Source organism: Cannabis sativa, chromosome 2, assembly GCF_029168945.1.
Source record: "Cannabis sativa cultivar Pink pepper isolate KNU-18-1 chromosome 2, ASM2916894v1, whole genome shotgun sequence".
NCBI lineage: Eukaryota > Viridiplantae > Streptophyta > Magnoliopsida > Rosales > Cannabaceae > Cannabis > Cannabis sativa.
Window position 1 is genome coordinate 52,320,751 of NC_083602.1, and position 26,566 is coordinate 52,347,316.

At 35.3% G+C, this 26,566-nt stretch overlaps 3 protein-coding genes across 5 annotated transcripts; 2 read left to right on the forward strand and 1 right to left on the reverse strand.

Annotated features, from left to right (window-relative positions):
- Window positions 1-2,164: 2,164 nt before the first annotated feature.
- On the reverse strand, window positions 2,165-3,437 carry LOC115718564 (NAD(P)H-quinone oxidoreductase subunit N, chloroplastic). Its single transcript, XM_030647366.2, has 4 exons — window positions 2,817-3,437; window positions 2,616-2,732; window positions 2,443-2,528; window positions 2,165-2,334 (listed from the first exon to the last, which is right to left on the reverse strand). The coding sequence occupies exons 1-4, from the start codon at window positions 3,426-3,428 to the stop codon at window positions 2,274-2,276; spliced, it is 876 nt and encodes a 291-aa protein (XP_030503226.2). The 5' UTR covers window positions 3,429-3,437; the 3' UTR covers window positions 2,165-2,273.
- A 558-nt stretch (window positions 3,438-3,995) lies between these two features.
- On the forward strand, window positions 3,996-12,721 carry LOC115720123 (ABC transporter B family member 25, mitochondrial). 3 transcript variants are annotated; one of them, XM_061110600.1, is made up of 21 exons: window positions 3,996-4,851; window positions 4,941-5,192; window positions 5,297-5,483; window positions 5,659-5,720; window positions 5,951-5,994; window positions 6,256-6,358; window positions 6,570-6,677; window positions 6,906-6,989; window positions 7,110-7,170; window positions 7,792-7,937; window positions 8,062-8,178; window positions 8,486-8,571; window positions 9,194-9,282; window positions 9,388-9,443; window positions 9,611-9,691; window positions 9,806-9,871; window positions 9,968-10,060; window positions 10,406-10,470; window positions 10,749-10,884; window positions 11,079-11,239; window positions 11,656-12,721. In XM_061110600.1, the coding sequence occupies exons 1-20, from the start codon at window positions 4,498-4,500 to the stop codon at window positions 11,220-11,222; spliced, it is 2,334 nt and encodes a 777-aa protein (XP_060966583.1). In that variant the 5' UTR covers window positions 3,996-4,497; the 3' UTR covers window positions 11,223-11,239; window positions 11,656-12,721. The 3 variants fall into 3 exon arrangements, with proteins under 3 accessions (XP_060966583.1, XP_060966584.1, XP_030505145.1); XM_061110601.1 differs by having other exon boundaries at window positions 11,927-12,721; XM_030649285.2 differs by lacking the exon at window positions 11,656-12,721 and having other exon boundaries at window positions 11,079-11,559.
- On the forward strand, window positions 11,975-19,353 carry LOC115720122 (uncharacterized). Its single transcript, XM_030649283.2, has 10 exons — window positions 11,975-12,105; window positions 12,819-13,119; window positions 13,450-13,489; window positions 13,589-13,670; window positions 13,797-13,842; window positions 13,946-14,044; window positions 14,255-14,323; window positions 14,430-14,622; window positions 14,767-14,888; window positions 15,151-19,353. Exons 2-10 carry the CDS (start codon window positions 12,823-12,825, stop codon window positions 19,180-19,182), a joined length of 4,980 nt encoding a protein of 1,659 aa, XP_030505143.1. The 5' UTR covers window positions 11,975-12,105; window positions 12,819-12,822; the 3' UTR covers window positions 19,183-19,353.
- The last annotated feature ends 7,213 nt before the right edge of the window (window positions 19,354-26,566 follow it).

Here is a 26,566-nt window from a genome sequence, read left to right on the forward strand (position 1 = left end):
TGAATAGAATAAATGATAAAAAAGGAGTTAAATTATCTGAACTACAAGAGGAATGAATTAACGACGAAACCATAGGCGAGTAGATATCATACTTTCCATTACGGATGAGATCTTGTGTCATGAGTTTTTGATCCCTCAGTGCCAACCTCAGAGACACTCCTTAACATGTCAAGAAAATTCGACACTTCAGAGTCCTGCTTTTCTATTACCGCATCACTACATCCTGTAGAACTCAAAAAGGGCTGGTTATGGTGTTTGACAAATTCAACAAGTATGTTTCACTTTCATATTACTGGTTAGACCAATAAAACATAGCAAATGGTTATAATGTTATGAACCAAAAAAAAACCAACCTTCGGTTTCTTTCCCTGAAGATTGTAGGATTTGATTCTTTACAAGGCTCTTAAGAGATTCAGCATCTGTTAGCTTGGGAGATGATAGTGTTATCAGCCTCTCCCTATGTTAGTGATATTATGCCTTTTATCCATTTTTCCATAATGATTCCATTGCACTCAGATAAGATCTTTCATTCTTTAACGCTTAATGCTATTATGCTCTATAATGATTTATGGCAACACATATTCATAGACGTTTGCTTCTATTGTAGTTCATTGCTTCTACGATCATTTACGAAATTAAGAATAGGCATAAAAAGCACTGATGAAGATGAGTTTATTATATATTCACTATATCACAAACGAAAGGGTTTGCATCTTCCCTTAGAAGATAGTTCATAACAGCCTGTTTTTTCCCGAGTATTGCTTTGTGAATAGCAGTCCAACCATCCTACCAAGTAAGGAAATCGAAAGTTCTAATGAGGAAGAACAAGAATGCAGACACAAGAAAACATTTTGACAGTCATTCTATTCTACTTACCTTATCCACATCATTAACATCAGCACCGTGTTTCATTGCAGCATCGACAAAGTAAAATTCTCCGTGCGGCTAGAGTGAAGAGAGGTAACCATTTTTCCTGAAAAATATAAAGAAAGGTTTATCCTTTTAACAAATGGTTAATTTTTAAAATAAGAAAAGGGATTATCGATAGAATAATTGTCACGAAACATTGAAAACTTACACAGGTAGCATATTTCAGATCAGGTACCCGCTTATTTAGAAGAATTTTCTCCTCCTTTATAAACAACATGGTAATCGTTAACTTCCTTCGACGATTCCAATGATAAAGCATTCGATTGGGGTTCGTTTCATGAAGATATTTTTAGATGGACTGGTTGTTAGAGTTTTTCTAGGAGAGATTTTAGGGGTTTCAAAGGAAGATGGGATCTGATGGGTAATTTTGTTTATTAAATATATTTATTTAAAAAAAGATTGTTTAATTTTTTGGTTTAATTATTGGGTTTATTTATTTGTTAACGTTTAACGTTAACAGTTAAGTTAATCTAAATAAAAAAAGGAATCGTTAAACCAAGAATCGTTAAACCAAGAATTGCCGTTAGATAGGCACTTTTAATATATAAAGATATATATATTTTTTTTTAAAAAAAATACGGGTCAGGCCTAACCCAGCTCGATTATCTCGGGTCGGGCTTGACCCGCTAGGCCAAAAGAAAGAGTTGGGCCGGGCTGGGTTTGTGGCGGGTCAGGTCGGGCCCGACCCAATTGACATTCACACTGCTTAGTATGATAATATGATTTGCTTAGAGGTGTAGCTTCAAGAGATTAACGACTTCAACTTGTTGCAAAATATTTTACCAATACAACTTATCACTCAGATTTGTGCGCTCTCTGTTTTGACATTCTGTATTACTTATAGCTATTCTAGTTTGACTGATTTTTTGTCATATATCATCTTCTGTTCTGAGTTCCAGACATGGTGGAGGTTTGGAGTAATTATAGCTTCTCTAGTTTAGGAATTTTGGACTTAACCTTTGCTTATATCCAGTAAACATTGTCTTATGCATCAAACTTTTGGGGATGCTGTACAGTTCTTAGTACAACTTATTAGTACTTATGATGTTTCTTTAACCAAATCTAGTAGCCCCTCCAATATATAATATAAGGTATATTTACCATTATTATGTAGTAATCTCATTATAGTGAAGTCAAGTTATCTAAAGCTATTGTATATGCAATTTAGTCTTTGCAAAAATGTATGAAATTAGTTCTAGGAACAAGGGTATGCATTTTTTATGCAAAGCAGGACTAACAAATTTAATGGTCAAATTATTGATGAGAACTATGAATATACAATTTTGAAATGTATTTGAAATTCAAGAATGCTGTGTAGGCTTGCTTATTGTTGTTGTTCCAACTCAGTCCTCACTTTCAGTTAGTCCCGCAATTTCTTTGAGTGGCTTCCACATGAACTTACGCCTGCAACATATCAAAGCAGAAATTGCAGTGTTTGGTCAAAAACACCATTTTTTGATCACAAACTTATTCAGAAACAATAGCACAGATCATGTGATTTAGTCCACCAACCAGTTTCCACATTCTGCAATGACCCTAACTTTTGGTCGTAGAGATGGAAGCAATGCTAAAAATTGCAGTTCTGCCTTTGACAAAACCTGTGAATAATATGCCAAAATGAAAAAAGGGTAACCTTATATTAACTTGATTAAGATCATACACAGTTCCTTTTACGGTTTATTTACCTTGGCTTCAATAATCCACACCACCAATCCTTTGGCATCAGGAGGCAATGCTTCGAGTCTGTAATCAACCTCTGGTGGAAAATACCACCTTGCTATAGGTTGCTTCCCTAAATGAGCCTACAAACCAAGAGAGTACGTAGATGAATAAGAAATCCCAATTGACCATAATGACATATTTATATTTATAGCAATAAAACTCACTGGGCAAACAGGGTGAATCTTGGTAAGTGTGGTCTCTGGATCACCTAAGCCACGAGCTGAAAGGTCAAGAAAGTAGTAGCCTTTGTAAATGAGACGATTAAGGTATCTTCCTTCATAGCCTCCTTCATGAGGAGAGTAAATAGCTAAAGCCTTGTGTTCTTCCACGTCCGAAAGCCAACGCCCCAAATCGGGTTTCACCAAGTCTCCTCCAATGAAATCTCCTAATCCTATGCCACATCTCACCACTCCATTTCTCTTAACTTGTATATGAGTACCCTTTTGCCATCTCACTCCCCTGGCTACTGTCACCGCCGCAGTTAAGCGGTTTTTTTGGTTTGGGGTTCCTTGGAGATGGGCATAGAGAGGTGTCCCGCACTTGATGTTGGTTGTAGTTGCCATGTTTGAGATTTTGGATAAAAGTTTGTTTTTGAAAAAAATAACAAAAGATGGAAGATGGTGTTGTGGGTGTATGCATGTATGGTGTATAAACAAGATAAGAAAATGTGGACCCGATTTCAGACCATAGAAGATTCGAAGCCTTATATATAGTATGTGATATACACTTGAGAATCTATCACTTAATATGTTGCAAACGTGTGAAAGGAATGACATTCACTTTTAGTTACAGATTGAAATCAACCTATGTTGAGCCACACACCATATCATTTTTTGTCAAATTCTATTAAAAATGAATTATGATTCACGATATTAAATTACCCAAATAACAATAAATATGTTAGGGTGATTTTGGATACTATTAATATATTTGTTAATTTTCAAATAGTTCCCTTCCTAAAGTATAAAAAAAAAATAGCAAAATTAAGAAAAAATTCTCAAAATTGGTGTCCGAGTAAATTCTCTACATCACTTTGTTTCATTTTTATTTCCAAATTTTTCAGAAAAAAAATCTAATTTATTTTTAGTTGACAGGGAGGGAGTTTCTTATTTATTTCTTATGACATTTACAAAAATTTATACAAATAATTTAATTGAAAAAAAGAGTTTTTTAAATGTAAATTAAGATTTTATTAATTTGCTAAATCAGCCAAAAATAAAATTGTAATTTAATAGAAATATCTCACTCACTACAAACTAGATTTAAAAAAGAATATAACCTTTTAGTAAAATTATGAATAGTCATATTAGTAAATTCTTTAATGAAAAATAAAAAAACATTGTTTAAAAGTGAAAAAAAGAGTTAATAATATGTGATTTGGTTTTTCACCTACAAGGAATGAATGGGGATGATATGATTCTCATCAAATTGCCATCCCTAAATCAAAAATAGTCAACTGAAGTGAAGAGTGAAGGAGTTGTTCAACATTAATATACAACAAAACCAACGTGTTAATAATTACACAAAATTTGAAAATGAGGATGCATTTGGTCTATAAATTGGGTTGAGTGCATTAAATCTGGTAAATAATTAGCAGTCACAGAATGACAACCTATTAAGATTGATTTCATCACAGAAGCCGTTAAAGACCCAAAACAGAGTGTGATGCAAATAAAGACGTAAACTTTCTTCTCTCAAATTAGGGTTTTCCTCCCTTTTCTTCTTTTCCTTACTTGTTTTGATTCATTTTCAAAGATTGTAAATTGTTGGAGTGACTACTTCCCCAATTGTTGCCAATTTTGTATTTTTTTTTTCTTATTTTGGATCGAATACCAAGAATCGAAAATGTTGGGTGCTACGGCATCGAGATGTTATAGAGCTGGTGAGTTTCTGGTTCAGCAGAGCAGGGGTTTCACGGTTATGTCGAATCGTGTCTGTCGGAGCCGGATTTCCGATTCTTTAGGTGCTGTTAGCGTTAATGGCGTCTGTAGAAACCATTTGAGTATTGACTGTGGAGGAGTAGGGCGAAGACGATGCTTGCTTCGTGGAAGTGTCAAAATTGGTTTCAACGGCGAGTCAATTTTACGCAGTTGTGGCTCCACAACAGCTCCTCTGCGTAGTAAAGTCTTTCCTCGTATCAATGGCTTCCTCTCTGATTCGTCTTCTTCATTTTCCGTTCCTAATTCTAGATCGAAACCAGTTAGTCATTTTCTCTACAGCTGCTACTTCTAGAATTGTTACTCCTTTTCTGTTCTTCTTTGGTTTAACTAGAATTGTTCGAATGACAGGGCTCGGTTGTAGATGGGCGGTCGTTATATTCGACATCTTCGAGTGATAATAATGATAAAAAGAATGGGGCACCATCGAAGCCTGCTGAGGAACAGAGTAAAGCTACCAAAGTTGTGACCAAGGGACCTGCAGACCAGCAAATTGCTGACATCAAAATCCTCCGAACTCTTGCCGGTTATTTGTGGATGAAGGATAATCTCGAGTTCCGTTGGAGGGTCATTGCTGCCTTGGGGTTTTTGGTTGGCGCAAAGGTCAGTTATATGGTCAAGCTTTTCCTATGGTTAAAACTCCATTGTTCTGTTTTCTATCTAATGCGAATTGTGGCCTCTCTTATACTGTTATCTTTCAATTTCAGGTTATAAATGTTCAGGTGCCATTCCTCTTCAAGCTTGCTGTAGATTGGTTAACCACAGCAACTGGTAATGCTGGAGCTGTTGCTTCCTTTACCACAGCTAACCCGACTGCCTTAGCTCTTTTTGCAACCCCTGCATCGGTTTTAATTGGATATGGGATAGCACGAACAGGATCTTCAGCTTTCAACGGTACTACAAATGAAGTAATTGCTTGCTTGCTGCTACTATTGTTGAGGCTTTCACTTATTTTTAGGTCTAGCCATGCTTGCAAGTGTTATTGTATCTCCACACAGTTTTCATTTTTTGTGTTGTGTTGATTGTATTGTTCGATTCTTGAAACTAATTTTGAACTTTGTTGTGGCAGAACTGCGCACTGCTGTTTTTTCTAAGGTCGCTCTTCGAACAATTCGCTCGCTATCTAGGAAGGTATTTTTGTGCAGCTTTCCAACTTTGAAGATTCTTCACAACATTTTTCTCTTTTGTTTTTAAGGTTAAAATGAAGGTTTAAGGTGCCATCTTGATAAAAAAATCTAATACTGTCCATGACACTTTAGAAAACCAAGAACATAAAACATTAAATATTTCAAGCAAGTCCTTTGCCTGGCTCATATCCTATATTGTTCTGTTTGACATACATATTGGTATCTTCTTTGCAGGTCTTTTCTCATTTGCATGACCTTGACCTCCGGTATCATCTAAGGTATTTTGTTGCCTCCAAACTTATTTCTTTTAATGCTTATTTGTGTAGCTTGTGCTGTAAAACAACATACCTCCGAGGCCCAGAATTTTAAACAGAGAACTCCTTAAGAACAATGAAACAGTTTTGTAGTCACCATACATCTTTTTTAGTTTTCTTTTATTCTCTGTACTTAATTAAATAATAGAGCGTGCTCTCGTGGGCTAGATTAAACTCACTTCTTAGTTTGTTTAATTTTCTCCATTTTGGCAACTAAATTTGCAGTCGAGAAACAGGTGCACTGAATAGAATAATTGATCGTGGTAGCCGTGCTATAAATTTTATTCTCTCAGCCATGGTGTTCAATGTTGTGCCCACAATCTTAGAGGTATGCCTTTCTTTTTCTTTTCTTCCTGTTGAGCTATTTGCATGCATAGAAAGACTAGATTCGTAATTTGGGTAATGGGTTTGGACAACTAATAAAATAAGGTCTTCAACTTTGGTATTTTTGTTTTAAGAAAATAACAATAACATGTTCAGCCTGAATTTGGATTTTTCTTACTTGAAAGGTTTGACAGATGTAACATGTATACTTTCAGATATCCATGGTTTCAGGTATTCTAGCTTACAAATTTGGAGCATCTTTTGCGTGGATCACATCACTCTCAGTTGTTGCTTATGTGGTGTTTACATTATCTGTGACACAGGTACTATATCATCTACCAGTTCTTTCATTCACTCATCTAAGTAAATTTTAATTTAGGAATCTACTGATGCATCTTTTTTGCTATTCATATGTATATATTTTTCTTATGTCGTGTTTAAATTGTTTTATTCAACTCCTTCAGGCTTCAGCTCTATATGTTCAACTGTAGCCTAATTGTCTTCTGGAGTTACTTTATCATTAATCTCACATGAAGTCCTTATTTTTACAGTGGAGGACTAAGTTTAGGAAGGCGATGAATAAGGCTGATAATGATGCAAGTACAAGGGCAATAGACTCACTTATTAATTATGAGGTGAGGTCGTGATGTACCTTATTTTGTCTTTTGTCTTTGTTCTATATGTGTTACTTGATGCTGTTTAATTTTTTGCGTGGTTTCATCTGATGTCACTTTTTTTCTTCCTTTTTTATGCAGACTGTCAAATATTTTAACAATGAAGCTTTTGAAGCTGATAAATATGATGAGTACTTAAAGAGTAAGTTCATGTGTTCTCTTGTCTCATTCAAATTCAATTCTGAAGAAACCAGATTTATTAAATTGCAAGATTTGAGAGAATTATATTTCTATTAGATGTTGAATTTGCAGTATGACTTATTTTGGTTGTAGAATCTAGATGTTGATGACCTTTTATGACTTGTTTTATAGTTATAATTGATTAAGAAACAAAATAACAAGTGCCTTACATGTGTTAAGGTGTGTTTGCATATATTTCCCGTACAGTACAAGGTGACATTGAATTTTTATGTAAGTGGAATTCAAAAGAGAATTTAAAACTTGACCGCTTAATATTTATTATTACATGTCAATTAGTGTTGTGCTTTAACACTTGTATGTTTTTGTTTTCTTCGTGGACGTATGAATGGAATCTTTAAAGGGCACTGAAATATTTACCCCTGCATTTCATTGTGTGGCGCTTCTCCTATTGCTGTGTCTTTGCACTTACTCTTTGGAGTCTTGTAAGAACTGTGTATTTTTTCTGTAGATATGGGAAGATCTAGCATACCTATTGTCTTAGCTTGTAAGAGCTGCTTTTGCTGCTTGTTTGATGACTTTGTTTTTTTTGAAGGGGATTGACTTTCTTTCTTTCTTTATACAGAGTATGAAGATGCTGCTTTGAAAACACAACGCAGTCTTGCCTTTTTAAACTTCGGCCAAAATATAATATTTAGCACGGCTCTGTCAACAGCTATGGTGTTGTGCTCAAATGGCATTATGAATGGTAGCATGACAGTTGGTGATTTGGTAAGTTGTCTTTATGATGGCTTTTTTTTTTTAATATCATTTTTTTTAATGTAAAACTTGATTTCCAGTTTTGATTTATGATGGTAACACTCACATAAAATTATGGATGATAATTCAAACATAGGTCATGGTGAATGGACTTCTCTTCCAGTTGTCACTTCCACTCAATTTCCTTGGTAGTGTTTATCGTGAGACTATACAAAGTCTTGTTGACATGAAATCTATGTTTCAGTTACTAGAGGTAATTTCGGGAGATATTCTTCAATTTTAGTTTCTCTGCTTGCCCACCAGAATTTTATTAGTATGTCTTTGTCAATTTATTTGACTTGCCATCAATGTCTAATTATTGCACTTAAATTGTATTTGAGATTAACACTTCATGACATGTACCCCTTTAATCTGTTAATTTATAATGGAAAGTAAAGCTTGGAGATGGATATTTTATTAAGATAAATGAAATATATGTTGCTGCTTATTGAGTGTTTTCAGATAAGACGTGCAGTCTTTTCTTCTGACTTATAGTTTGTTCTTTCCAACTTTATTTTCAGGAACGGGCAGACATCAGAGATAAAGAAGATGCTAAACCTCTGAAATTGAGTGGCGGAAGCATTCAATTTGGGAATGTTCATTTCAGGTGTTAAATGCGATTCTTTATCAATTTTATGATAACAAACCTAAAATATAAAATGTTATTATTAAATGAGCATCGAACATCTTAGTGCTTCTTAGTACTACTATTGGGTGGTCAATGCAATTTTAAACAGCATTAGTTGGGTTAGTCATTTTGTACTTTGGCATTACGTAGCGTAGTTTACAGAACAACTATAGATGATCTTGTGGTTCTAGTTTGTCTGAAAACTTTTTTGGGATCTAATGATGGCCGGTTAAGTATGAGAAAATTGATACAGAGAAGGGATCTATAGAGGTTTTTTGTACTTCTTTTTTCTGTCAACTTTTTTTAATTTTTTTTATTCAGGGAAAAAAACATGAACGATATTCAAATTGTGCACATTTGTGAGACATTTAAGTATAGGGAAAAAACTGTATTTATTCCATCATTTATAGACAAATGTAGTGGAAATAAAGAGTTATAGTTGAGTGGAAATACAAATGCAGTTTAATTTTTTCGTTATTTATATATTTATTTAATTTTATGTTTTGGAGAGTTATGTACATGTTTACATGTTGTGGCTTTGTTTGCTATTTGACATAATGCTGATGATGTACCCTCATTTCCCCTCTCGCTCTCAAAACAGCTACTTAACTGAGAGAAAGATTCTTGATGATATATCTTTTAGCGTACCAGCAGGAAAGAGTGTGGCTATTGTTGGAACTAGTGGGAGTGGTAAGGCTAGTGTTGAGGAATCTTTGCCTTTACAGGCTATCCACTCTTACATTATGTTATCAAGTGTTTGCATCATAATTAATGTATTAAGCTGGATACTTGCAGGGAAGTCAACTATTTTAAGATTGCTCTTCAGGTTTTTTGACACCCATTCTGGAAGTGTAAGGACTCTTTCTGGCCTCTACAGTTGCTTACTGTTATCACTAGAGAATTTTAATTAGCGGTCTATTTGCAGTGTCTTATATTGCTGTGCTTTTACTTTTATTATAAACTTGCTGTTTGACTATTATTTTTCAGTTGTATTTATATTATGACTTTTGTTGGACAGATAAAGATAGATGATCAAGACATTAGGGATGTAACACTAGCGAGTCTAAGGAAGTCAATTGGTGTTGTGCCTCAAGATACGGTATAGTCAATTAGTACTTCTCTCGCTCTAGGATTTTCCTTGTATGATGAATTTTATCTGTGGAATCTTACTAGTTACAAAGTTATAAACCAAGTAACAATGTTTCATGCTCAGGTACTTTTCAATGATACAATATTTCATAATATTCGTTATGGTCGCATGTCAGCATCAGATGAGGAGGTTTATTTCTACTTTTTGTCCCTTCATTATTTACATTGTTATGAATTCAATTGGATGAGACCATAAGTCTTATCCTAAATAACTATTTTCTAACAGGTGCATGACGCTGCTCGACGTGCCGCTATACATGATACTATCATGAATTTTCCCGAGAAGTATTCTACTGTTGTAGGGGAACGAGGGCTCAAGGTTAGACTTTTGTGTAGTGTATATTTGACTGACTAGTTATAGTGTTATCAACACTCTTTAGGGCAAGGGTGGGGTGTGGGAAGAAAGTTAATATGTACCAGTTGAAATTTTCTACAATGACATTAAGTTTTGAATACTTTTTAAACTAAAACTCAAAAGAGAGTTATTAGAGATGCATTAAATAATTTGGTCTTGGTGAGCTGACTTATGCATACCCTCCAGAGCAAGATCAGTATATTAAATGTATCTTTAAAGTTCCCTTAAAATATTTTGACCAAAATTTTCTCGATGGAGTGGACAAACAATAGTATCAAATTTTTGACAATTTTGTGTTTTTCTGTACAGTTAAGTGGTGGAGAGAAGCAACGTGTGGCCTTAGCTCGTGCATTTTTGAAAGCACCTCCAATTCTGTAATATTTTTATCTCCATCTTCAACTAATTCTGCTTTTATATATAAATACGCATATTTTCCAAAGAATTGATCTTTCTTTTAGTTGTTGAACCAATACATTATTGTCTCACATGTTAGGGTAAAAATTTGCAACACATGTACACAATTCTCATAGAGAATGCAATTTAAATTTTTTCTCTTGTAAATTATGGTCTTTTTCAGGAGAAAATGAAAAGAGCATTTTAACTAATTCATAGCATGCTGTATATGATTTTTCCTTTTATTTGGTATCTTTAGGCTGTGTGATGAAGCTACAAGTGCACTGGATAGCACAACAGAGGCAGAAATATTAACTGCATTGAAGTCCTTAGCAACTAATCGAACATCGATCTTCATAGCTCACAGACTGACCACTGCAATGCAGTGTGATGAGGTTCTATTTTTTTCCCTCCCAAAAGTGTCACTTATGGTCTGAAGTTCACTGGCTCAATAAAGTTTCTCAAACTTGCTCTTTTTATCTATGCTTAATGCATTATAAATTATAACTACAAATGTTTGGGATTATATATATATGATGTCCGATATCCAGCATTGCTCATTCTCCGTATCTCCTTGCTGATAATGCAGATAGTAGTTATTGAGAATGGAAAGGTGGTTGAACAAGGACCACATGATGTTCTGTTATCTAAGGCCGGAAGATATGCACAGCTCTGGGGACAACAAAATAACACGGTGGATGTGCTTGATTCTGCAGTCAAATTGAGGGCATGATGGCTACTTCTCTCCAAGTACTGTCTCTATTCAGAACAAGAATGAAAATGGAATTTATAACAGATGAATTTTGCTACCTTTTTCGTCTCAGTGGTTATATTTAAGTTGATAGATACAGAAGTTGCACTCTAGGTGAAAAAAACACTTGTTTTAAGCCTGTTAAACTTAGCATAGGGTTCCCAATCCCATACCAGTTGAATTGATAGATTGGTTTAAAAGGAAAAAACTATGTATACCTTTACCAACAATGTAAATGAGTGATGATTTTGGCTTTGAATGCATCCATAACTCAAAAGCATATTTCAAATAATGGCATATCTTGAGTAGGATTTTCTGATCCTGTGATTTATTTTTTTCCTTTTTTTTTTCTTAAATGTGGTTACGAAAATAATTTGAGCCTACCTAAGTAATTTTGTAGTATTGATAATGACAGTATCAGATGCGTTGGCGTTTTGTAATACGTGGCACATCAATTTAATGTCAAACCAAATGGGAAGTTACCGGTACTTTTCGCCGGAGAAATCGAACATTGTACAGTTGTCAAATTAAATGTTGCATGTAACGCTAACTCCGCCACCGACATAAGGGCTTACCATTTGTATTTAAAGGCTTATTTGAGTGAATTCTTGAGCGTGCCTTGAATGTTTATGATATCCCCTTAAAAAGAAGAGAGAAGATTTTGTTTTTCTACCAATTCATCACAGGTCTACCATTGAAGGGGTGAGCGATTTCCATTTCGCAGTTTTGGAGTAGATAAAGTCTAGTCATTTTTCCTATTCCGCATTCTCTTGTTCATGGCGATCCACTATTCACCAACAAGATAATCGGCCAAACAGGTTTTTCCTCTATCGTTTGGCTGGTCAATCGTGTTTCTGCAGAATCTGTAAGCTGCACTCTTTTATTCCTTAGCAGATTAAGTTTTATTTAGTTTAATTATAATAATAATAATCTGATCTTGTTTCTCCTTTACTTTTCTTCATGAAATAATTGTAACTTTGTACCAATTTGTGAGAAGGAAAATGAAATTATAAAAAAATACAAAAAACCCTGCAGAAACCACTAACATGTTTTAACATCATTGTTATACTGATGAAGAGACATGTCATATGGTGCTGTCATTCACATCAGCCCCCAAATTCTGCCCCATTTTGGCTGTTGTTTATGGTATATTATGAGTTTAGAAGAAAGACTTTATTTTCTGTCTTATATCAGATATTACCATTATTTTCATTTTTTTAAAAAAATACAAAGCATGAATTTCCAACCATGATAGATTAGCCATTGTGCTATAAACAAAAGCATGCTAGATGATCGATAAATTAGAAGGCGAAATTGAGGGGGTTGCAGCTCAAAAATTGTATGCGTACTGAACAGAAGTAACTTTTGTCTGTTTTTTCTTTTTCTCAATTGTCAACAACCAGAAGTTCATTTTGTCAAAAGGACTGGATTTCTTACTTTCTCAACTTCAGTTTTGTTTCTTCTTTTTTTCCCCCTATTTTGAACATACTGTGGCACAGGTAATTGCTGGTTTTAATCCAGTATGTAACATGGAATTATTTTTTATGTAGTAGTATTAAAATGTTAGTATAAATACAGAAAAATGTCTAAGGAAGGAGAAGTAGAAGTTGTAGGGCAGAGAAGAAAAAGTGCCAGAATATTGGCTTTAGAGGAAGAGAAGAGGAAGGAAAACCTGAAACGTAGCTTAAGTGTAGCCATCAGTAACAATCTCAGCAAAGCAGGCTATACTGGGAATGGTTCCCCTAAGAATGAGCAACATCATGATCTTGCACCCTCAAGCAGAGCAATGCCTGCCCCTCCTCCACTCAGGCGTGGCCGCAAGCAGAAACGACTTGAAGACCTTGTCTTGCCTTCCTTTGCCAAAAGTCTGCTTCAACAGGTTCATTTAATGCTTACTTAATGTGTGTGTTTTTGAAAGCTTACTGCTTGGCAAAATTGTAATTTTTGCTGTGAATTTTGATTGAATAGTTCAATGCAGCATGATTTTAGTCAAAACAGTCCTACTATTCTTTTCCATAAAAAAAGGCCCTGATGTTGCATTTCCTTTTTCCTTGTATACTGAGAGCCAATTGGAGAATTGTTATATTTGCCTCTTATAAGGAAGAGGTTAAGGGAGAGGAACAACATAAGTTGACTGAATACATTTATGACTTTCCCTGTTTATTGTGGATTTAATATCTTCTGCTTCATCATTTTACTTTTTATGTAGGGTGAAGAAAACATACATGGAGATTCTTTAACCAGACATGGTAACTTTGTTATTCTGTAGACCTATGGATTATTGACTACAGTTTTTAAGACCTTACCTATTATAAATTTACCAATGTAATGTTGTTTATAATACCTAGATCAACAAGCAAATGGATTGCCATCCGTGCAATGGATACCAGAAAAACGCATACTTGAGCTTATCCTTGATATACTGCAAAGGTGAATATTTTGTTATGGTAAACTTTCCTCATTATTAATAGAACAGAAAATGAGTCAAACGTAAGCACATATACTGCTCAAATTACTTATTGAAAAGTTCCTAATCATATGATAATCTTACTGTAGGAGGGATACACATAAAATATTTGCTCAGCCTGTTGACCCCAATGAGGTCAGTCCTATCACTTCAATTTCTAGCTACTTGGTTTGTAAATGTTTAGGCCATTGAGTTTTTAATTATTTTCTCAATTACAACTTGCTTCTTGCCATTAAAGGTGGACAACTACTACACCATTATCAAAGAACCGATGGATTTTAGTACCATGAGGACTAAACTTCAGGAAGGGCATTACACAAGCTTGGAAAAATTTGAGGTTATGCTCTTAAAACTAAGAATTATTCATAGTCCTATCACATTTTTCATCTTGTTTGTAACGTCTCTTGGTATGAAGTTTTACAATAATATTCATACATGTTTCTCTCGCTGCAATTATAGTACCACCGTATTGATGAATATTTCGAGGCCTCAGTGAATTTATAAAGTTCTTAGTATTAACTGATTAGCGATTTCTGTCAATCAACAGCATGATGTGCTTCTGATCACCAGCAATGCAATGCATTTTAATTCTTCAACTACAATATACTATAAGGAGGTAGGCTATTTTATATTCAGCCTTGTGTTTCACCAGTATTAAACTTGTAAAACGAGGTCTTATGTATCTTTCAGTACTAAGGATGTATAGATATTGAGTTTTTCAGGCTCGTGGTGTACAAGATGTAGCCCAAGTAATATTTCAATGTCTGAGAACTGATCCACAGAAACTCGAGTCACGATTAATCTGTGCAACAAGATCAGGAGGCCCTGGAAAAAGACCCTTAATAAGTGAAATCAGAGGCCGACGTGCAAAAGTTCCTAGGCTTGGTGGCTTCAAAATTGGTCCTTCATCTCTTGGTAATTCCCATATCCCTTTAATGCCTATCACCTCTCCATAGAAGGAACACATAATAGAGGTTCCTTCATCTTTGTGTATCTATACAGCATGTGTGGATTGAAAAGAAAGAATAATTTGGTTTCTCTTATATCTTCCCTGAACAGGACTAAGAGATTGCCGGAACTATGGCACCTTTTCTGAAAGAGAAAGACCTTTGATCCCATTTTGCAGAGACTCTGATTTAGGAGTCTCATCTGTCTATGATGCTTACAAACCACTGATTCATGTAAGTACTTGGCTAAACCAAACGGACTTATAGTATTTGTAACATACCTTTCGTACTAATATGCTCTCTCATTTTCATTTCCATATCATGGTTCCATACTTCACCTCATTCACTCCTTGTCTCAACTGCTTCTATTGCTAATATTATAATTTTAATTTGCAGTCAAAACTTTCTTTTTCTTTTTTGTTGCATGGCATTAATTGTCATATCATGCTGCTATATAACAACATGCCTTCTTATATCTCTATTTTTATGTTTGTAGATTGGTAAAAATAAGAAATTTGGATACAAAGAAAGGCTTTTAATGTTTGTCAAAAACTTGGGACCAACAGCTCAGAAGGTTGCCGCCAGAAAGCTGATGCAATGTGTGCCAAATTACCAAGCTCCAATCTCAAATCGACAACAGACCACTCAAAGGATTCTGCTCCCATCACCAACACCATCTCTCCCACTGAGAATTCCTTCTCAAAGTCCTAATATTGCCTCCGCAGTCTCTACCTTAGCTGTTATCTCAAATAATGTTCCTTCTCGTGGAAAAAACAGCACTTTCAATCTCAACCTTCAGGCTTCTCCTGTAGACCAAGAAATTGTTGACAGCTCTTATGGTGACAATAAAGTCCATGAGCCAGCTGATAATGGAAGATTAAAGATAGATAGTCTACTTATGCCTCCCCCGAAGGAAAAGAGTCCCAATCATCGAGATGTGTTTGGAAAAAAATCATTTATCTCCAATAATAAGAATGCTGAAAATGGAGGAAGAGCTTTTAAGGCTCATTTGAATGGCTCAGTGATAGCTAAAACAAGTGACTTTAATGGGATAATGGGAAACTTCCCAAAAACTTTTCTCCGGGAAAAGGTAGTTGGTCAACAAAACAATAACGGTAAAACGTCATTCATATTTGATAATAGCACATCCAACAGAGGAGGACAGATGGGAAAAGTGGTAGAAGAAAAAAGTGACTTGAATGATAAAAGGGATGGTTTTCCCGAGATTTATTTCCAGGAATATGTAACTAGTCAGCTGGAGAATAATATTCAAGAGCCATTCATGTTGGATGATGACGTTGCTTCCGACAAAGAAGTACATACCAAGTATCTGTTGAAAGACAAAATGGTAGCTGAAACAACCAACTTCAATGAGAAAGTGGAAACTTTGCCTGGGAGTTTTGTCGTGCAAGATGTTTCTGGTCAACAAGAGAATACTAGTATAATGTCATTTTTATTGGATACTGAAAATGCAGCCAAAAGAGGGAGCGAAAATCAGCATCCTTTGAAGGGAAAGAGGGTAGCTGAAACAAGTGACTTCAATGAGAAAGCAGGAAATTTTCCTAAAGATTTTCAGAAGGGAAATGTAGCTGGTCAACTGGAAACAAAAGGCACAATGTCATTCTTAATTGATAATAACATTACAGCCAGCAGAGGGAGAGATATCCAGCATGTTATGAAGGACATAATGGTAAGTGAAACAAGTGACCGTAATGAGAGGATAAGAAATATTTCTGGGAATTTTCTGCAGGAAAATGTAGCTGGTCAAAAAGAGAATAGTATTCATATGCCATTCATGTTGCTTAATAGCATTGCATCCAGTGGAGGAAGAGATTATCAGTATTCCTTTGAAGAAAAAACAGCAGGTGATACAAGTGCCTTCAATGAAAAAAAGGGAAATTTTCCCTGGGAAAGTATAGCTGATCGACCAGAAGTAGTGGAAGCAAGTGCCTTCAGTGAAAAAGTGGGGAATTTCTCCTTTGCAAGTGTAGCTGATCGGCTGGAGGACAGTATACTAATGCCATTCATGCTGGATAATAACATTTCAGCCAATGGAAACAAAGATGACAGTGATTGGTTTAAAGAGAAAACAGTAGCAGAAGCAAGTGCCTTCAGTGAGAAAATGGGAAATTTTTCTTGGGAAAGTGTAGCTGATCGACGAGAGAATAATATACAAAAGCCATTCATGCCATATGAGAACAATGTAGCCAACCAAAACAAAGATGACAGAACTTGGTTGAAAGGAAAAGCAGTAGTGGAAGCAAGTGCCTTCAGTGAGAAAAAGAGAAATTTTTCCTGGGAAAGTGTAGCTGATCGACGAGAGAATATACAAATGCTGTCCATGCTGGATAATAACAATGCAACCTATAAAGATGACAATGATAGGTTGAAAGGAAAAACGGTAATGGAAACAAGGGCCTTCAGTGAGAAAGTGGCTAACTTTTCCTGGGATAGTGTAGCTGATCGACGAGAGAGTAGTATACAAATGCCTTCCATGATGGATAATAGCATTGCTGCCAACAGAAACAGAGATGACAGTGATTGGTTGAAAGGAAAAGCAGTAGCAGAAGCAAGTAACTTGAGTGAGAAAGTGGGAATTTTTACCTGGGAAAGTGTAGCTGATCAACAAGAGAATAGTATTCGAATGCCATTCATGTTGGATAGTAACATTGCAGCCAGTGGAAACAAAGATGGCATTAATTGGTTGAAAGGAAAAACAGTAGTGGAAGCAAGTGCCTCCAGGGAGAAAGTGGACATTTTTTCTGAGGAAGGTGTAGCTGATCGACGAGAGAATAGTTTACAAATGTCATTCATGCCGGATAATAACATTTCAGCCAACGGAAACAAAGATGACATTTTTTGGTTGAAAGGCAAAACAGTAGCGGAAACAAGTGCCTTCAGTGAGAAAGTGGGAAGTTTTTCCTGGGAAAGTGTAGCTGATCGACGAGAGAATAGTATACGAATTCCATTTGTGCTGGATAATAACATTGCAACCAACAGAAATAAAGATGGCGGTGATTGGTTGAAAGGAAAAACAGTAGCAGAAGCAAGTGCCTGCAGTGAGAAAGTGGGAAATTTTACCTGGGAAAGTGTAGCTGATCGGCGAGAGAATAGTATACAAATGCCATTCATACTGGATGATAATATTGCAGCGAACAGAAACAAAGATAACAGTGATTGGTTGAAAGGAAAAGCAGTAGCAGAAACAAGTGCCTTCAGTGAGAAAGTTGGAAATTTTTCTTGGGAAAATGTAGCTGATCGACCAGAGAAAAGTATTCAAGTATTTTTCAATGGAAAGATTGAAAAATTTCCCTGGAAAAATGTAGTTGGCCAACGGGAAAATACTAGTCAAATCCCATTTATTAACGATGCAGCCAATGGAGAGAATGATGACAGTTCTTGTTTGAAAGGAAAAACTGTAGCAGAAACAAGTGCCTTCGCTGAGAACGTGGCAAATTTTCTCTGCGAAAGTGGGACTGGTCAACAGGAGAATACCAGTCAAGTGCCATTCGTCTGTGATAAATATACTGCATCTAATGGAGGTAAAGATACGGAGCATCGTTTGCTGGGAAAAATGGTTGCAGAAATAAGTGCCTTCAATGAGAAAAGAGGAATTTGTCCTGGGAATTTTCTCAAGGAGAATGTAGCTAGTCAACAGGAGAATTCTAGTCAAATACCATTCACATTGGATAACAGCATTGCAGTCAATGGAGGAGGAAATACCAAATACCCTATGATGGGCAAATCAGTAGCTAAGACGAGTGACTTAAATGACAAAATGGAAAAAAACTCTGGCAATTTTCTCAGAGAAAATGCAGCTGGTCAACATGAGAATACTAGTCAAAACAAATGCCGGTTAGCTTCACATTTTCGGGTTATCCCAGTTTATGATGATGGTGGTCCATACACTCCTAATTTTAGCACAAAAACTAAGTTCAGGACTGTAGATATGCTGGCAGAAGGTAACAATATTATGAATCATAATAACAAGCTGCAGAAAGGGAAACAAGTAGAAGTAGTTCAACAGACTTCATTGGATAGTGTTGATCAAGTCTCCACTGATGAATGGAAGTCAAGGCTTAATGATTTTGTTGATAGAAGCAATTACCTGTCCCCAACTCTTATGTTTAGTAATTCTAAAGGAGTGAAGTTTCTGTACCCTTCACCTGCATCTTCTGATACTACTGATCAGCTTAATACATTGGACCAATTAGATGGGCTTGATAATTTGCAAGACCCAATGATGGGCCAAAACTATGGTGGGAATTATGCTCAGGCGTTGGAGGGAGGCACAGTCAGCAGTTTTCCAATGATGTTTGATAATGATGATAATTCATTGAACCAGTGGAACTACACTCCTATGAGTTTGCAGGCTCCTGCTTTGTCTTCATGTCAGTTGGGGATACTAAAGCCATTATGCAATGAAGGTAGCAATATCCTCCATGAAAGAGTTGACGATGACCCGGATCCACAACTACTGTACTTGAACGACACTGATCAGCCACCTGATTTGGATCTTCAGCTCTGATGAGATTATCTATTTAAACTACTTCTGCTCATGCTAAGGGAACCTTTTTATTTTACTGTTTTTTATTTGTCAATTTTTAAGGTTGAGACTTGAAGTTTTTCATGAAAGAGTATCATCTTTTTTCGTTTATTGGAACTTGAAGTTTTTGATATAACATCTTTCGTTAAACTACTATAATGTTTTGGTACATATTTTAGGTGTACTTATTACACATGTTTTATATGTGTGCTTGTGCACATACATAGGATACATGAGGGCATTTTGAATGCACATCGCCGAAAAAAATCTTTCCATAAAATACAGTGCGTATTTAAATTTAGCTCTTACTTTTGGCTTACTCACAAACTTCTAAATAGTGTTTGGACTTTAGATTTTTTTTTTTTGAAATAAAGTGTAAACTTTTATTCATGTAAATCAGCTAACAGAATAGCTTGCAAATCAGTAAGGACAAGCCCCCCACTATAACTACGATCTGATGAGAAACAAGCAGAACGAGCCAAAAAATTGGCCGCCTTGTTTGCAGATCGTTTAACAAAAACACAAGAAGTTGAAAATAAATCTTAACAAAGAAACTTTCGCCACAATAGAACCAAAGGAGGAAGGCATATTCAAGGTGCTAGAAAGACAATTAATAAGAATTTGACAATTGGATTCCACAACAATCTTAGGAAAACAACTCAAGACTTCTTTCAACCCCACAACCTCGGCACAAACTGGTTCCACCCACCCTAGTTTTCGAATAGCAATAACAAAGAGTAAAGTGCCAAAATAATCTCTTGCAACCCATCCGATACCAAAAAAATTTGTTAAAGTGAAGACGGATACATCAACATTGATCTTAATCGTATCTTCCTCGGGAACACTCCAACGCTCTTCAACTACTCTGTTATCAACAGAGGTAGCACTTTGAGACCGAGCGTTAGCTAACTTCCAATGATTAAAATAAGCATAAGTCGATGATACCACATCCGCAGCAACCGGTTCCTTATTGTTCGTTTGGACTTTAGATTTAGTTTCACATTTTCATGACTTTGCTCCCTTGATTTTCAATGCCTTTTCCTCATGTTATGGTATAGTTTCTGATTATTGGTATTAACTTATATCTCATAGTAGCATTTTTAGCGCTAGTTAAACGTGAAGTATAGTTCTTTTATTTTTTATTTGAAAAGAAGCGTAATTATATTGATGGAAAGGTTTTGTGGCCATTACAAACAATATTATCTAGTATTAGGAAGTCTCAATCCTACTAGTTACATTCATTTTGATTAAAATTCACTTAGTCAAATTGTGAGCAATTAAATTAAAAGATCTAGAAACATTTGAATAGTTACATCCCAAAATAGTGTTCATAAGACTCCTATAGTGAGCTACATTATTATTAATTTCCCACCTCGAGTTTAATCTCTTGATAGCTTCAATAACTATGTCAAACAATATGTAGCTTCCCCACTAAGAGCATAACAAAAGGCAATCGTTTGGTACCAGCCTTAAGCACCTTCCCTGAGTTGAGATATTGATACAATGAATCACTTGCTTTTCATTCATAAAAAATAAGAGTATTTATACAAAGAGATTTTGATTAACTTTAACAAGACTTTGTTGGAGCTCTGAATAGGAAACTAACTAAAAGAAAAGCTAACTGACAGTGACAAATATGTAACTAGCTTCCAATTAATCCAACTTACTCATGTTAGTTTCCAACGTGTGTCTAGCAACCCCCCCTCAAGTGGTAGTAAGAGTAAGCTAAATGCAACTTGTGACAAAGAAACTCAAGTCTAGGAGATGAAATAGGCTTAGTTAGAAGATTAGCAGGTTGTTCATCTAATGGTACATATCTGACTTTAAGATTTTTGTCAACAGTGTCAGTGAGATGTTGAACATAATGAGCATCGATTTCTATGTACTTTGTGCAGGAATGGAAGACTAGATTGAGGGAAATGCTTGAGCACCTTAATTGTCACACCACAAAAATTGGTGTCACATGATAAACTCGAATCCTAATTTTTGTGAGTAGTGAGTGAAGCTAAACTAACTCAGTAGTAGCTGAGGCTAGTGCATGATAATCTGATTTTGTGTTAGAATGGGCCGCTGCTTGCTCCTTTCTGGATTGTTCCAATGACACTTTTATACACTCTGGATTGTCACTTTGATATCAGAGTTAGAAAAGTAGAAGCAAATTTGATAAAAAAAAAATATCTAATAAGAACCATAAGCTCACAGATCTCAACATAATGTATATAGATTAAATCTAGACTAATGAATAGAAAGATTATACCTCTTGTAGCCTATTAGGGGATCCTCGCTATCTTTTAGTATTATTATCAAACATCCAATCCAAGAATTTTGCTGAAGAGATCACTCGACAATCTTCCAAGCCAGCCTCAACACTCAGGAATAGAATGTGCTTTAGATTCTATAAGATAAATATAATTATGTATCACAGTATATTCTCAACTCACGAGGTACTGTGATGAGATAGGATTGATTACAAACTCACACCACACTTAAATGTGTGTGGCGTGTGAGACTAAGGAGAGAGGAAGAAAGAGAACTTTATTTTTCAATCATATTTTCTCTCTGCTTGTTTAGGGTTGTTAGTTTATAATGATATATAACATATATATATATATATTATTATAAATAAACTCTTTAATGAGTTCTTTTTAAAATAAAAGAAAATATCTAATTTGATTTAAATTCATAAATCAAATTCAAATATGAATACCTTATAACTGATTAACAGAATTTAGTTAAATCTTTTTATTTTATTATTATCTTTTTAATTAAATAGATTATCCAGTAATATAATTAATTCAATAATTAAAAGATAATTAATTAATTTAATTTTAATTATTTTAACCAATAAAAATAATCAAATAAAATTAACATGAGCTTTATATGTCACCCTACACGTGCAGACTAGGCTTATACGTGTGGGTCATATTTTAAGATGTAAAATTAATTTTTCCATTTTACCATAAATAAGATTATTTTATTTATTATGCCAATAAATAATAGTTAATTAATTCTCATTAATCTCTTATTTCACAAAGATTAAAATAAATATATTTTAACTAATTAACTAATATTTGAGAGTAATATTATATTTAACTAATTAATATAGTTTTATCTAATAATACTAAATAGTTAAATAATATTTAAGTATACAATTCATAATTATTATAATTATTCAAAACAATAATTTTTATAAATTACTATTTTGCCCTTAATAATTTTTTTTTTTAGAAATTAATTCTCACACAAATTTACTCATCAAATAAAATCCTCCCCTGTACAGTGTTGTATAGAGGTGACTCAGGGACCATAGAACTATATTTTGAAGCTCCAATAAATACTTGATAATTATCAATCTCATGAATAAAATAATCTGATTTATTAATTCCATTATTACTCCACTATAAATATGGAGTTAGTTAAAGACTATGATTGTGAAATCTTTTATCATTTTGGGAAGGCCAACGTAGTGGCTGATGCTCTAAGTAGGAAGGGTCCTGGACAAGTATCTAATCTATTTATGATTTCACCTCAGTTGGTAGATGACATGGTCAGATTAGGTATTGAGTTTGTTGTGGGCAAACTTAATAATCTGACATTGTAATCTGATTTGCTAGACAAAATTAGAACTGCCCAATTAACGAATTCAGAGTTAGTGAAAGCCCGAAGAGAGGTTCTAGTTGGTCAAGCTAAGGATTTTACAATATCAGATAGTGGATTATTACTTTATAAAACTCGAGTCTGTGTTTCGAGTAGTCTAGACTTGAGGAAAAAAATTCTCGAGGAAGCTCATACCACTCCCTATTCATTACATCATGGCACTACCAAAATGTATAGACTTAAAACCTTTCTATTGATGGTGTGGGATAAAGAAGGACGTGGTGAAATATGTATCTCGATGCTTGACTTGCCAACAGATTAAGGTTGAACATCAAAGACCTGCAGGATTGTTTCGACCTTTGACTCTTACTGAGTGGAAGTGGGAGGATATCAACATGGATTTTGTGGTTGGGTTACCCAGATGCACGAGAACGTTTGATTCTATTTGGGTTGTGGTGGATCGATTTACTAAGTCCGCATATTTTCTACCAGTGAAAATAACATTTACAGTGGATCAGTATGCATACCTATATGTTAAAAAAATAGTGAGATTACATGGGGCTTTAAAGTCTATTATATCAGATAGAGATTCAAAGTTCACTTCTAAGTTCTGGCAAAGTCTTCAGCGAGCCATGGGTACCAAGCTGAAGTTTAGTACAAATTTTCATCCTCAGACAGATGGTCAATCTAAGAGGACAATTCAGATACTGGAAGATATGTTACGAGCCTCTGTGTTAGATTTTGAAGGCTCCTAGAGTAAGTAATTACCACTGATAGAGTTTTCATACAAAAATAACTATTAGAGTACTATAGGGATGGCTCCCTATGAGATGTTGTATGGTAGACAGTGTAGGTCTCCAATTTACTGGGATGAAATGGGAGAGAGGAAATACCTAGGACTGGAATCAGTACAACAGACCAATGAGGCAACAAAATGATCAAGGCCAGAATGCTTGCCTCTCAGAGTAAGCAAAAGAGCTATGCAGATCTGAAACGCAGAAATGTAGAGTTTCATGTTAGAGATCATGTATTCCTACGAGTATCTCCAATAAAGGGGATTAAACGTTTCGGGAAGAAGGACAAATTATGCCCTAGGTTTACAGGGCCTTTCGAGATTCTTGAGAAGGTTGGACTGGTAGCATATCGTCTATCGACTCACAGTTATTGTTTGCATGTGTAGGTAAGGGCAAAGCTAAGATTGAACAGCTGTGAGTTTGAGTGTGAAGATTGTACATGTCGGGGTAGTTAGGCCTAGAGCGTACGATCTTTGGGACAGCATGCTATATTTTCAATGGTCGCGAGGCGATAACTTTTATAATTAATATGTTGTATTTTGATTGTAACTTTTAAAATACGGGATCCTGACTTTTGTAAAGTTTATTGTATATTAAGAAAAGGTTAATTAAGAAAAGTTTTAATTAAACACGATTTTTAATAAAACATGTTGATTAGCAACAAGTTGCACAGTAAATTTTAAATCACGATAACACGCCTAAGTTAGTAGGGTGTTACAGGAGTGCTTATATTCATCTAGATAGTCTCGCCCGGATTGACTCTTCCAGATTGTCCGTACTGAAAGCGCCTTTCTAAAACTGACGTGGAATATGTTGGTGGTGCTAAGTTGGAGAATTTAAGGCAACATTAAGTAGCGACGATAGAATCAGAGATTATTTTAGCAACTATCCAAATCTATATTCAGTTATGACCTTTGTAATCCAGGGATCGGACCATTGAAAGCTTTAGAGAAAATTGTGATTGTGTAAGGTTAAAGTGAGAGAGTCTAAACTAGAGAGAGAAAGTTCATCTTGTAATCTCTGTAAAAGTTTGAAAGGATTATTGTAATGGTGTAAACACTGATATCAATAAAGATATGGGTATTGATGTTCCAATCGAGATGTAGAGCATTACACAAGGCTTGAACTCGTTAAACCTGGTGTTATTTTCTCCTTGATTAACTGCTTTAATCTATTATCTAGTTTTGGTGATTCTTTGATAGTATTATTCTTGATTGTGTGTTTGTTGGTCCAGTATTCTTGCACCGTAAAGTCATTCATTGATTCCCAACATTTTTCATAAAATCTGCTTTTACGTTCTACTCTGATTTAGACCATAAAAACTAACACAAATGCCACCCCCTCTTTCTTCAAAATCTAGCTAGAGCCTAGTTATGATTAAAAGAATTTTAGGATTGATCAGTAACAAGTTTGTTTATTTGATCTTTTATCCACCTTGCCTCAAATTGAAATAGTCTCTTGATTCTAAACTCAAGACCCCAAAAATAAATAGAGTGGTCTATGATTCGAGTTGCTAGTATGGAGAGATTTTAAAACCACTCAAGTGAATAATCAAAACCATCCTTCATTTACCAGCCCTTTATCAACCGTTGTTTTATATGGTGATCTCCTTCTTTGTGGTTCTCCCACATAAAACAATCCCCTTTCACCAGTAATTCTATAAGGCCATCGAGAAAATGATCTTTTTCTATTGACCCACTCTCTTAAAAGCATCGAGAACAAAACACACATCACCTAAGATCTTCCAAGGCCCTCCAAATTGCTCGCCTTGGAGGGTCTTGGAAGGTAGGTGAGCGATTTGTATGGCCTTGGATGATCTTAGGTGATGTAAATTTTTTTCTTACTACTTCTGAGAGAGTGGGGTCAACAGGAAAAGATCAATTTATCGATGGCCTTGTAGAATTACCTGCGAAAGGGGATTGTTTTACGTGGGAAAACCACAAAGAAGGTGATCACCATATAAAACCTAGGGGTGTTCGCGGTGCGGGTGGTGCGGTTTTTGACTATTTTTTCAAACCAACCCGCACATGCGGTTTTTCAAATTTCCCAAACCGCACCCGCACCGCAAATTAAAAACCCGCAAAAACTGCACCGCAAAAAATAGTGTGGTGCGGTGCGGTTTTTATGGTTTATGCGGTTTGGACTATCACTAAATAATTAAACTATCACAAATACAACAAACTTTGAGCAAAACTTGTCAAAATACCATAAGGCTTGAAAATAAATATGAAAAAAAAATTTAAGTGTCAACAATACAATAATTAGTAGACTTTAAGTTTTTTTTTTTTTTGAAAGAATAGTAGACTTTAAGTTGAATATTCACATATTGGACCTAAATAAATATAAAAATTGGTATTTTTATAATATGTCGTGAGGTGCGGTTTGAACCACATATTAACAATTCAAAACCGCAAACCGCACCGCACCGCGCGGTTTAGGAAAAATTCAAACCGCGACCGCACCGCAAAGAATTTCAAACTGTATTTTTTTTGCAGTGTGGTGCGGTGCGGGCAGTTTGAACGGTTTGGGCGGTTTGATGAACACCCCTAATAAAACCGACGCTTGATAAAGGGATGGTAAATGAAGGATGGTTTTGATTGTATCGATTATGTCTGCAAGTGTGAACAATGTGAGTGTTATGCCCTAGTTTCATGAGCACTTCTTACAGAGATAACCATAATGAGTAGTCCTTAGCCTTTTGCATTATGGAGAATTGACCAGGTGGAATCCCTTCCAATAGGAAAAGGATAGTGAAATAGAAGAAACTTGAAGACCCGAATCTGCAATGAATGGCTACACACAAGCAGCGAAGGAGGAAAGCACTAGGTCACAAAGAAAAAAAGAGGCGAAACACTCAAAACAAAGGAGGGTCCTTGGTCCAAGGAATTGGGCGATGAAGACTGCAACATGCGGTTAGAGAAACGGCTAGATACCTAGATAAAAGTATGGTCGAGTGGGTGTTTTAAACTTAGTTG

Coding starts and splice junctions, on each gene's coding strand:
- LOC115718564 (XM_030647366.2), bottom strand. CDS start 3,428: ATGTCATTCCTTTCACACGTTTGCAACATATTAAGTGATAGATTCTCA. Junction 2,733..2,816: donor AGATTCACCCTGTTTGCCCA/GTGAGTTTTATT, acceptor CTTGGTTTGTAG/GCTCATTTAGGGAAGCAACC. Junction 2,335..2,442: donor ATTGCAGAATGTGGAAACTG/GTTGGTGGACTA, acceptor GATATGTTGCAG/GCGTAAGTTCATGTGGAAGC.
- LOC115720123 (XM_061110600.1), top strand. CDS start 4,498: ATGTTGGGTGCTACGGCATCGAGATGTTATAGAGCTGGTGAGTTTCTG. Junction 5,995..6,255: donor GACCTCCGGTATCATCTAAG/GTATTTTGTTGC, acceptor CTAAATTTGCAG/TCGAGAAACAGGTGCACTGA. Junction 7,938..8,061: donor GCATGACAGTTGGTGATTTG/GTAAGTTGTCTT, acceptor ATTCAAACATAG/GTCATGGTGAATGGACTTCT.
- LOC115720122 (XM_030649283.2), top strand. CDS start 12,823: ATGTCTAAGGAAGGAGAAGTAGAAGTTGTAGGGCAGAGAAGAAAAAGT. Junction 13,490..13,588: donor AGATTCTTTAACCAGACATG/GTAACTTTGTTA, acceptor TATAATACCTAG/ATCAACAAGCAAATGGATTG. Junction 13,843..13,945: donor AGCCTGTTGACCCCAATGAG/GTCAGTCCTATC, acceptor TTGCCATTAAAG/GTGGACAACTACTACACCAT.